At 43.3% G+C, this 12,372-nt stretch overlaps 1 protein-coding gene across 2 annotated transcripts in view; it reads right to left on the bottom strand.

Annotated features, from left to right (window-relative positions):
• MIER1 (MIER1 transcriptional regulator) overlaps positions 1-12,372 on the bottom strand; it is a 40,007-nt gene that overhangs the window by 15,065 nt on the left and 12,570 nt on the right. For both annotated transcript variants that reach the window (XM_063345192.1, XM_063345193.1), the window contains 3 exons: positions 7,545-7,569; positions 5,966-6,111; positions 1,800-1,967 (listed from right to left, as the gene is read on the bottom strand). In XM_063345192.1, the coding sequence (XP_063201262.1) occupies positions 1,800-1,967; positions 5,966-6,064 (267 nt within the window). In that variant the 5' untranslated portion in view covers positions 6,065-6,111; positions 7,545-7,569. The remainder of the gene's footprint in view (positions 1-1,799; positions 1,968-5,965; positions 6,112-7,544; positions 7,570-12,372) is intronic.

The following is a 12,372-nucleotide window of genomic DNA, read 5'->3' on the forward strand; positions in this document are numbered from 1 at the left end:
AGTTCTAACACAGAAGCATTAGGCACAGCACATGTTTATGTGTACCTTTACCAGCAACCGGAGTATTAGCATGTGCAGCTTAAAGCAGCTTAAAAATAGAAAATAGCTAAGTGCGGTATAGCTAAATAAGCTGTAGAAAGATGAGCACTCGCAGAGAAAGCCTGAATGATTTATAAAATTATTCCACCCCCACAGATGTATTTTACTGCCTCTCTGCTAAGAGCACGCAAGCGTTTCAGAGCTCTCGTTCTCCTGCCCCGAGGCAAACCATCATAACATCAGCTCGCTCTCTGGGCACCCACTCCTCCCCACCACCGCTCTTCCAACCCCATCCAAACTGGGGTAGCACAGGGGAAATTCCAGTTCAACGCCGGGGCCCAGCCTGCAGGGGCTGCGCTCACTGTGCCAGGCTGCGCTCGCGGCTGCGATGGGCAGGGGGATGCGCAGGGACACGCTGTCTTCTGCAGCATCTACCCAGTGCTGGTGTCCCACAGAGGGACACAGGGGACTCCTCTGGCTGCTCACAGCAGTGGCAGCCACTGGGATTTTACCCATTGAGAGAAAAGGCAGGCAGTACCTTAAATCAGCTAGTAACAGAACCGCAGAACTACAGGGAAGACAGAAGATGGAAGTTGTGTCAAGAAGTAATTAAGAAGCAAGGACGCAAGAAGAAAGTGAGACTTCAGGAACACCACCAAGCACAACAAAAGAAACCACTTTTCTGTTCTATTTTAATTTTGCGTACTTTATGTTGTGTAAGTGTCTCCCCCTCTCCAGCTTCTTGAACATTTTCCGATGTAATAAAACTATATATCTTTATTTCTTTCTGAACTAGGAAACCCATACAAACAGCAATCTTTTACAGCATCTGCCAAGGGAGTCTGTAAATCCCAAGAACTTCATTTTCTGAATCAGATATGTCATTCCTCATCTCTGTGTCGCATTCCAGAGCTTCTAAAATGGGTAAGATATCAAAGAACAAAATGCATCCTTTTTAAAGCCAGATTAGGTAATGCAACTTCCATTAATGCCTAAGCCTTTTTTTTTTTCGTTACTGACAACACAAAGGGTTTGCTATTTTAATGGAATTCAGGATGCAACTCTGAATGCCACCAGTAATGGAGACGTTACGGCTGTGCCCATGGCACGACAGGATTGTTACAAATATGTATGACACACAAAAGTAGAAAAGACTCTTCTGAAATCAGAAAATTCATTTTAAGAGCACACAAACCAGGATTTTAAAGATGCTAAGTTCAAAACTATACACTTTGCAAAGATATTTGAAGCATTAGATTCAGTTAACGATTTAAGTGCAACCAGGGCTTGCCAGGCTGAAAAAATACCGTCTAAAATGCTAGAAAACTTGCAGTGATCTCCCACACTCAGAGACACATCTAATTCAATTCTACACTTCACTGTTCAGTTTCAGTAGGTCGGCTTTTCATCTCGAAACAAGTATTCAGACATATCTATAAAGGTGCCTTCAGGCATTTAAAACCTCAGTTTTGACGTCAGACTATTTCTGAAGGACAATTACAATCCCTTCTTACGTGATGCTATCTGTATGCACGTACTCTAGTTTGCCACAGGAAGCGTTTGGAATGATACAGATGAAATTAAGAGCAATGAAGAGAAATACAGATAGGTAATTAAGAAAAAACATTAGAGTTCGGTACACAAAGCATCTGAAATCAACTGTATTATGAATTACTTCTGCCATGATCTGGCATCTTCAGCGGTTGTCTAGGACAGAACGGCTGTATGAAAATCAGTTTCAAATTAGTGTAAACACTTACTTTGTTTTCACCACTACAGCCACTGTTGTCATCATTATCGACGTCATCATCATCTTCTCCCTCCTCCTCTTCTTCTTCATCATCTTCATCATCATCATCTTCTTGGAGTGGAATGGTACCATCATAGCCATAACGGCTAAGGAGCTCCTGGATTGGCATATCGCTTTCCTGATAAACAGCCAAACAAAGTTTGAGATTTTAACAAAAATATTTCACATCCCCCATCTGCTCTACAGCTTCAAGGTGTGCACTTTAAACATAACACAATAAAAACAGATGATGAACACGTACACCAGGAATGGCCACTCCAAGATGACTGGACAGTCAAAATTAGAAGTTTCGGCTCCTAAGAAAAATGCATAGGTTTTTATGCAGGAGGACTTTTTATTTCCCGGTCCTTTATAAATTTACAGCAGACCTTGTGTGCCAACAATCTCTCAAAGGGGCCATGAAGCTCATTAAAAGGGCACCAAAGGGCAGTTTGCCCCATCCCTCCCTTGGTACTTGTCTACTACTGTTTTACCAAAAGACAAGCAATTCCGTGTGGCAGGTGACGTCTCGTTCCATCATAACCCTTCAGCGCACAGGGCCAAGACACTCCTTACTGGAATAAATTGTAGTATTTACAACAGAACTTTTTAAAGCGGGGAATTAATATTTTACTGACACAGGACTGTGATCTTAATCAAAACCTGACATGCAGCTATCAAAAAAATCCTTTTCATAATTACCCAAACAGATGTCCTCCAGTACATTTTGGATTTCATTAAGCACTCCTCACCGCTACCCCATGACTGAGAATTTAAAAAGAACTTTTACTGCAATTCGTAAGTTTGTGTGAACTATCTAACATGCGTATTTCTTACTATATGTTACCTAGGAAAGTGGTATTGTACTTATAGCATTTTTCTTAGGTAGAGCCTCTTAACTTCAAAAAGTCCATTACAATTCAAAAAGCTCCAAGAGCCAGCAGCTCTCCACGATAAAATACAAATCGTGATTTCTGTACTGCTTCAGGATATTGCAAAAATAGAAAAGGTTAAAAAAAAGTAACAAGGATTATCAAAGACACAGAAATTTCTTATGTGGAAGATGCTTATTAACAAGAAATGGATTGTTAACTCATGCGACTGGAGTAGAGGTAAGTGAGGGGGAGTGCTGTAACAGAGAACTGAATCATAAGCAGCACAGAGAAGGTAAATATAAATGATGGTACGCTCTTCTAATTGATATAAATGACGGTACGCTCTTCTAATTGAAGAGCTCATGGGCAACCACTGAAATGAACACAGAGAAGGTCTGAACAACCAAACATGTTTCTCACACTGAATGAACTGGCCAACGTTGCCACATGCCTCGTGGACATTAAGCTTACAGAGGCTAAAAATCGAACGGACAAATCCACAGGAGGAGGAAAAACAAGACTGACAGGCGTTACAGACAAAGAGGGAACATCTTTTTCATACGTGCCTGAACTGCACCCTGCTAGAGGCTGGAAGAGTATTTGGGAGAAACACGGCATGCTTCCAGGCACGGTTCTCTCATGTGAAAAGAAGAGGATGCTGGTGCATAACCCTAAGAAAGCCCAAGAGCCCTCCCTGAAAAGGGGGACCCCAAAAGGAGAAACCAAGTGATTCCATGGAACAACAAATGGAAAAAGGAAGGGAGTCAAAGGCTTAAAAAGCTGTAAGCGATGCAGGGAGGCAGCACACACCGCACACCGGCAATGCTCACCACCTCCCGGAGGCAGCCAGCGACACAACCCCGCCGTGCTCTGCCCACGACGCGGCAGCACGAAGGTGAGGAACTTGGCCTCGTCAAACCTCCCAGGTCACACTCCCTCCCTCCGGCTGATGCTCTGTACTCTCGGCTTAGCTAGGACTCGGAGGAAGCTGAGCTTCTGCAACCTGATGGGGTCTGCCCATTTATTATTCCCAAGCCAGAACGAGAATGCAGTTTCCTACTACCAAAATTATGTGCTGCGCATTTCCTGCGTTTTGGAAAACCGCAGCATCCGTGTATGCCCAGGGTGCCTCATCCCAGGCACACCTTCCTGAGTGCTGTCTTGGGGCTGCTGAAGGAGCAATACTGGTTAGCCAGGACTTTGGTCAGATCTGTATTACTAATTATTAATCTATGAATGTGTATTATATGTATTACTATTATTAATCAAACAGTATAACTGAGTACGTGTCTCATATGATCAAGGGCCTTGTGCTGCACCACCTCGCAGGTCGCTTTCCTGCCCAAGAAAAACTCTTTGCCTTTCAAGAAATATCACCGAGAACCACCAAAATCCAATACTTCTGATTCCCTTTGGGTACTGCTTTGCTCTCTGGAAACCGTATTTTTCCCTATGCCAGAGCAGCACAGAGGGTGCCATTTAGACAAAAATATACAGACGTACTTGCACAGACAACCACAGGATGCTGCTCAGCCTCAAGTCCTAACGCATCACAGATCCACCAGAGTTCCAGCCAATAAGTAGTGAAGATCCTCACCCTCAGAGGAAGGTGTGATTTTTACGACAGTCAGGAGTTAAATCATTACAGTTCAAAAATTCTTTTGCAAAACCTGACTGCCGTCTCGTCTCTGGAGGAGCTGAACAAGTAGATCAGGCATATTCACAGCCTGGGGGAAATCTGAAATAATACCTATAAGTATCGGGGGAAAGAAAAAGACAGGATAGCACTTGTCTTGACAATAGTTTTGAGATTTAGATTGCCTATCATCCATGACTACAAAAAAAGAGATAAAAGTAAGCCTTGCTGTGAGGTCTGCTGTCCCACAACCAGAAGCAGCCAACAGTCTCCAGCAAGATCCTGCTGGCGTGGAAGCTCCTGAAGTTGGTAAATAAAGACCCGCAACACACGTAGGAACCGACGGTGAGACTCTCTGCTGGCCTGCAAAAGCATCCCGCGGAGGATGCAGCACACGCAGCCCCGTGAATCTACGTGCCAGCGTCGCTCGCCGTCCTGATCACAAAAGAGCTGGCAGGAGAAATTATAAACCTGCAGCCCCAACAACCAAGATATGAGGGAATAAACTGATGGCTGAAATACAGTGAGAAATGAAGCACTGTCATGTGGTGACAGAATTACACAACCAGATGCTGACTCTTCACAAAATATGAGAGGGGGAAAAAAACATATTTTCAACTTAAAACCCACATGACATACACATGGAGCTCCATTTCTCATTTAATCTAGATGAAGCATATTTCACAACCTATTTATTTATCTTTATGTTTACCATTTAATATCAAACCTGAAATTACCAGAAAGAAATTACCATTTACACCCAAATTGTAGTTTAAATGAGCTAAATTAATTCAAAGTCATATTGGCATAGTTACTTATACTAAACAGGATTTGTACATCGAATACGCATCTGAGAATCATTAACGATCTGTTCTGGAAGCCTTTTCAGCCAATGAGGCCACAGCCAGTACCTAAATTACTCTGCATTTATAATCAACCTAGTTTGCAATTTAAGAATATTATTCCTGCCTGAGAAGTCATTTAAGACAATACATAAGTGACAGCGTAACGTCAAAAGGCCAAATAAATCTTATATGCAATTATTTCAGAAGATACGCATTTTAAGATTTATTTATCAGTTAACAATAACTGTGAGTTCTGATCCCAGCTCTGCTGACAACTCTTTGCATCCGCATCTCTCCTTCCTCTACCTTAAAAATGAAGAGACACCTCTATGCTCCACTAAAGAATTATACCAACGTTTGTATAAAAATGCAAAAAAATGTAAGATTATGGGATTTTTTTTAAAAAATAAAAATCTACATGGACTAATGAAGTGCAAGTGCTGTAGAAAACAACAACACTGGAATATACAAGTTTAGTCAGAGCGTACTTTAACTTATATTAGCTTTAAAATGCAAATCCTCTACCAGCACATATATGCAAAAAGAAACTAAACAAGCACAGCGTTACACATTATTAAATATTTATGTACCAGTTTCCTTTTCCCACCTTTTGAGAACTGCAAATTTATCTCGGCCCCTTTCCCCCATCTATGTTATTTGTCTATTAGTGGTTTAGGGATTATTTTTTTTTTAATTCCAAATATAAGGGAAAAAACCTGCGTACGTTTTGCGTGAGACTGTGGGCTGTGGTTATGTTTTATGACTACTTAAGGCTACCTACCCTGTTAAGATCCTCTATTTCAGAACTGAAGTTTGTCTCTCCTTCCATCATTTCCTCCTCTTCTAATGTCCGTTCATCATCAAAGTCATGCACCAGCATATCAGCTGATGGATCAAATTCATGGTCATCAGATGTTGCTGAACCTCCTGATAGAAAACATTTTAAAGAATGTTTTTAGTTAGATCATGGCCTCACAGAGTTTAGTATGGTTTTTTAATATTTTGGTGACATTTTAATACTAGCATTATACTGAGAAATTAAAACATCTTCAAGATCCCTCAATCATTTATCTTCGGGAAAGCCAATCTCATTATTCATTATGTCCTTTGGGTGCTAAGAAATCACGGAAAAAAGAACCAGGAGATACCGTTTAACCAGCCAGTTCTCAAAGTACTATATATCTGGACATCGGGCCCCTAGTTAAATGTTTGTAAAATGTTCAGTTTTTGAAGACTTAATTCCTAAATAATCCTAAACCTGTCTGAATCAAGAATTCTACTGGGAGCAGAAATACTCATAAAATAGAATCTCAGGGCTGCTGCTTCCTTGATACTTTGCAAGATTCCTTGTTTATAACTACACAGACCCTCTAATGACTTTTCCAAAATTTAAAGTAAGCTTCACAGTTAGGCAGACTTTATTTATGATGCAAAATCCTTAGTTATTTTTTCCCCCATGCGGTTTTTTCACTGTTCTTTGTAAAGAAGTCTGGTTATATTTTATGACAACGAAAAATAAATGAATGGATGAATGGTTTGGTAGATGCAGCATTTTTCTGTAATTCCGCAACACCTGGTTTCTAATTCTAACTCTGCTAACATTTTTCCACTTGTCTCCATAGACAATTTAAATTTCCTTTTCCAAAGCCTGAAGAGTTTACCCATGCTAAGGGTGCAAGAGGGAGGGGTTGACTATAAGGGTTAAAGTTAACTATATGTTGTAGTTTGAAGCGTTAAAGCAATTGATTATTTCTCTGAAAGAAATAAGAGCTCAAGAGACAACGGCAGTCCAGCTAAAGTAACTAGCAGGACGCCAAAACCCTTGGAAATTAATAACAGTAAGTACGGTGGTACAAAAGTGAACACCCACTCCCCCACCAAATATTCATAATTTACACTTAGGCTGACTACTTGATAGCCAGTAATCCTGGGATTCTGGAATATCAGAAAGCAACCAGCTCTAAAAAACAGAAGTAATGAAACTCCTCAATTTTAATAATTCAGTGAGGTAAAAAAATACTGCTTTTCTTGATGCGTTTGTTCTTGATGCTATTACACAGTAAAACATACAGTGCCTTAACTTTGGACGCTGTATTTAATTCCAGCACCGCCGGGCAGTGCGTCGCAGTTCGGTCCTGCAGCTTTTGCAAAGGCAAGAATCCCATTTCCCCAGTGTATTTGACCATTTAGAAACTCGTGCTGGTACAGGCTGGAAGAAAGCAGTGACCGTTTAAACCAGTACCGCCACCAACCTGTTCATCAAATTATATCCTTAGATTACTAACAAAGAGACCAGCAAAAATATTTGTTCAAGGGTGCCCTCTTCCCTCGCAAGCTTAGAAAATATCAAAAATATTTACCTGGGCTTGAAGACTCAACAGAAGGCTAAAAAAGAAAACAAAGGAAATTATTTTTTCTATGTTGAACCATAGAAACTCCATCCAATAATTCATCTGATACAAAGCAAGTCACTGCAAATAATATATCCACAAATAAAGCACCACAAACACACTGAAGCGACTGAAGATAAATAGCATTCACTTCTCCTTTATGTATCAATATCGCTGCGCTATTTCAGCATGAATAATTGGAAGAAGTGCCCGTTTTGTGATGCAATAATTGAGCTGATGAAGGTATAAAATAAAGCAAAGCAATGCATTCCGAAAACAGTACACCAGTTCCACAATCAGCTTCGCATGGCACAAACCGGTGCTGTTGCCAGATGGGGCAACGCTACTTCCTCTCCGTCTCTGCTCATTTCCGATTCTTCCTTCGTGCCGACACAAAACTGAAAATTCCATGCACTAAATCCCCTTTTCCCCAACCAAAGCATGTACCAGATTGCACTAACAGCGGCAGCACAGTTTAAGAGAAATTACTCTTCCTATTCGAAACTGCGTGCTATGCAATGCATAAATTTAAATTAAGGTACACACTTTTAAAAGGTTATCACAAATCACAATGAGAACTCCCGGAAAAAGCAATTTAATCTTAATCCCTAACCCAGCTGTGAGAAAAAAAACCTAATTATTTTGCAAGCCAGACTTTCTTCTCAAGTACGTTTATAACACAGATTAATATGATCACAGACTACAAAACAAATATATTTTTTGAAATACAGAAAAAAACGAGACTTCCACAAAAATCTTAATCTAACAGAGACATCCCTTGGCCTACCGTATTTGGTAACCTTACATTTATAATCGGAATAAACATCTTTCATAAAATTCTGCTTTCCCTTGCTTATAACTTCGCCAGTCTTTAACCTCCCGGGGTGATATTTGCATGTCAGACATGCAAACCTCATTTGTTTTGAAAATTCAAGCAAATGTTTCAACTATTTTCAGGAACGGAGCTAATGAAGTGGGTTTTTTCAAAGTTAGGAAGACTTGACTTGTTATTTCAGAGAGCTGCTGTGCCCCTTTCCCTGCCACCTTCTGGAAACAGAGATATTGTCCGGTATCACGGATATTGTTACATTACAGAACAGACAACGCTTCTTCATGAAAAACTGCCTGCGTTTGGCACAGAAATAATTTGGAAAACGTCAATTTGCACATTCACGATAGATACTTGTGTGTATGCGTAATAGTGTATCTAGACTGTACTCCTACTTGAACTGCAAAATCTGCAAACACAGAATTATATGCAAAATTAAACCAAGATATTATGTTAGAAACTGGTAAATTTAAATTCAAGTGAAAACCTGTACTACTATTCCAAGATTTTCTAACGCATTTTCCAACTCCTTGACTTCATCTCATACGGCCAAGCAGTCACTTGCACAAGCCACTTCCACCCAAAACACCCAGCCTAGCTATGTAGCAAAGCGAAAACTAAAATTTAAAACATTCCGTGTCATTATAAAGTTCTTTTATATTAGCAGTTCTTCCAAGAGAGAAGAAATACACCTTCTTCGCAATCAATGACCAAAATTCACTTATATGTCTGCCTATATTTTAGGAGAGTTTACAACATACAAAGGAAAACTCAAAATATATTTAACTGTGCCAAGCAGAAAGCAGTATGTAGAGGTAAAACCACATCTCATATAGAGGTAAATACACATCTTGAATATTTGCCTGAAGGGCAGACAGAATATATGATAGACAAGAAGTTTTTTGCTCTCCTAACATTGTATATAGAATATGTACGCGGTCTTCAGGTGGAGGCACTACAGCCTATTTTTCCCATCCTTACCAACATCCAAATACGTTTTTAGTTTACATGCAGTTTCACTGCTGACTTGCAAGAAATAGCTTTTTAGGCAGCATTAGCTTTAGAAGGCAGTACTGCACAAAAAAGCCAAGAGAAACCCTATCTGCACAATTAAGTAGACTAAAAACATTTTTGCAAATGTTGCACAATGCCACAGGAAGTTTCACTAATGACAAGAGTTTAAAAATCTTTCTTTGCAAAGATTATCTTACCAAATTCTAGTGTATAGCGCCACCAGCGTATACTGAACTAAAGCTGAGTATCAAGATCAGCCAGCAATGACCAATATCTAGTTGGTATGTTTTGTTTGACTGATAAACTTGCAAAACTGGGTAATTCATAATATGCAATACATAATTAGTAGCGCAAATTAACAAAGTTGTACAAACCGGCCTCAAGTTGCGCCAGGGGAGGTTTAGGATGGATATTGGGAAAAAATTCCTTCACTGAAAGGGCTGTCAAGCCTTGGAACAGGCTGCCCAGGGCAGTGGTGGAGTCGCCATCCCTGGAGGTGTTTAAAAGCCGGGCAGACATGGTGCTGAGGGACACGGGGTAGTGGGGGTTTGGGCAGTGCTGGGCTGATGGTTGGACTCGATGACCTTAAAGGCCCCTTCCAACGCAGACAATTCTATGAGGACGGGAAAGCTGCACCCTGACTTCTGTACAACCCCAGCCTCCACGCTGCCCTGGGGAACAGCTTCCCCAAGCTGCTCTGTTTGGAGAAGAGCCCGACCCCCCCTGGCTGCCCCCTCCTTTCGGGGAGCTGTAGAGAGCCAGAAGGTCTCCCCTCAGCCCCCTTCTCTCCAGGCTGAACACCCCCAGCTCCCTCAGCCGCTCCTCACAAGGCTTGTGCTCCAGACCCCTCACCAGCTCCGTCGCCCTTCTCTGGACACGCTCCAGCCCCTCAATGTCTTTCCTGGAGTGAGGGGCCCAAAACTGGACACAGCCCTCGAGGTGGGGCCTCGCCAGTGCTTGTCCCACAGCAGCCTCTGCCCGGGCGTGAAGTCAAATACATCCAGCCTCGGCCGAGCCCAGAAGCCAGCTGCGAGAGCCTGTCCTCCGCAGGGCTCCCCTTTAACCAAGCACTGGCCTGGTACAGCAGCGTCGGTGAACTCAGCATCCAAACCGTGACTCATCGTTACAACACAGGCTGCTCTCGCCAAAACCAACTGACTCGAATACCCAGTTCCTCTGAGACGGCAAGAGGAAAGCAGAAGGTGGGCTGGCAAAGAGAAGAAGGGAAAAAAGTATCCCCATGACTTATGACGAAAGATTATCCCAGAAATGAGTGCCCTCGTAGGAACAGGGAGCTGGATTTAATGTCCTAGAAAGCCCTGAAGATAATCTCTTCTGAGGGATAAAACCTGTTACTTAGTAAACAATAAATTCTGCAAATGCCATCTTAAAACTGTTCTTTCAGCCCAACCATTACAACATGTTGTTACTGGAAGGCTTTTACACAAACTAACACTCCTACTGACAAAAAAAAAACCTCTTCCCAAGATACAACCTGCACTTACTCATGGCCAGTTTCTTGATAACCCAGTACAAGCGCTACTGTCAAGGCTAAATAACCGCTCCTCACTTCCCCGGTTAGTTTTTGATGTAACGGAGGCATTTCAAGGTGGGGCTCAGCTGGGAAACAATTTCTGTGTTTACAGATCATCATAGAATCACAGAATGGTTTGGGCTGGAAGGGACCTTAAAGGCCACCCAGTGGCACCCCCTGCCCTGGGCAGGGACACCTCCCACCAGCCCAGGTTGCTCCAAGCCCCGGCCAACCTGGCCTTGAACCCCTCCAGGGATGGGGCAGCCACAGCTTCTCTGGGCAACCTGGGCCAGGGGCTCACCCCCCTCACAGCCAACAATTTCTGCCTCACATCTCATCTCAGTCTCCCCTCTTGCAGTGTAAAACCCTTCCCCCTCGTCCCATGGCTCCCCTCCCTGCTCCAGAGTCCCTCCCCAGCTTTCCTGGAGCCCCTTGAGGGCCTGGCAGGGGCTGGAAGGTCTCCCCGGAGCCTTCTCTTCTCCAGGCTGAACCCCCCCAGCTCTCTCAGCCTGTCCTCCCAGCAGAGGGGCTCCAGCCCTCCCAGCAGCTCCGGGGCCTCCTCTGGCCCCGCTCCGACAGCTCCGTGTCCTTCTGCTGTTGGTGCCCCAGGGCTGGAGGCAGCGCTGCAGGGGGGTCTCCCAGAGCGGAGCAGAGGGGCAGAATCCCCCCCTCGCCCTGCTGCCCACGCTGCTGGGGATGCAGCCCAGGCTGCGGGGGGGTTCTGGGTTGACAGCGCACATTGCCGGCTCATGTTGAGCTTCTCAATGGACTGGTAGCGCTTCATCTCAGCTTTGCAGTGATAATCCACCGGGGAATTCTGGCTGGCATGGGGCAGGTGGAGCCTCTCCTTGCCGATTCACCTGCTTTGCCCAAGTCCAGGCCAGGAAGGAAAGTTCTGGGGAAAGGCCTCAATCCAGAAAGAAAGGAAGGGAGAAAAAAGAGCACATAAAGTAGGGATAACAGGAGCATCAGGGAGCGGTGCCCCCAAAGCTGAAAAAATGAGGATGCTCAGTGAGAAGACGGGATGATTATGCTTGTGTCTGGAAAAATAACTGTGGCTAAAAGCATGAGAGTACTCATGGAAAAGCAAAAATAGCTGAGACTCTGCTTTCTTTACTGCACCACCAGATAGGGTAGGGCTTCTGAGGGAAAGGTCCCAGTCACTTTACCATGAATTAAGGATAGCATTAGTTGGAGCAAACAGAATCTCACATGGTGTAACAGAAGCAGCTCTGGGGGGGGTGGGGGTGAAAAACCCCAACCCCAAAAGCACAGCTTTGCTTTCAGCCAGTGGCAAGGATTTGCCAGCAGCCATAGAGACCTGTAGGAGGCCTCCTGGCCCATGAGCCTTGTGTCAAGGGGAACAACCAGCTCCCCATCTCCATTTGGAAGAGCAGGTTTCCTATGCTGGAATCCCCAAC

The sequence above is a fragment of the Chroicocephalus ridibundus genome, chromosome 8 (assembly GCF_963924245.1).
Source record: "Chroicocephalus ridibundus chromosome 8, bChrRid1.1, whole genome shotgun sequence".
NCBI lineage: Eukaryota > Metazoa > Chordata > Aves > Charadriiformes > Laridae > Chroicocephalus > Chroicocephalus ridibundus.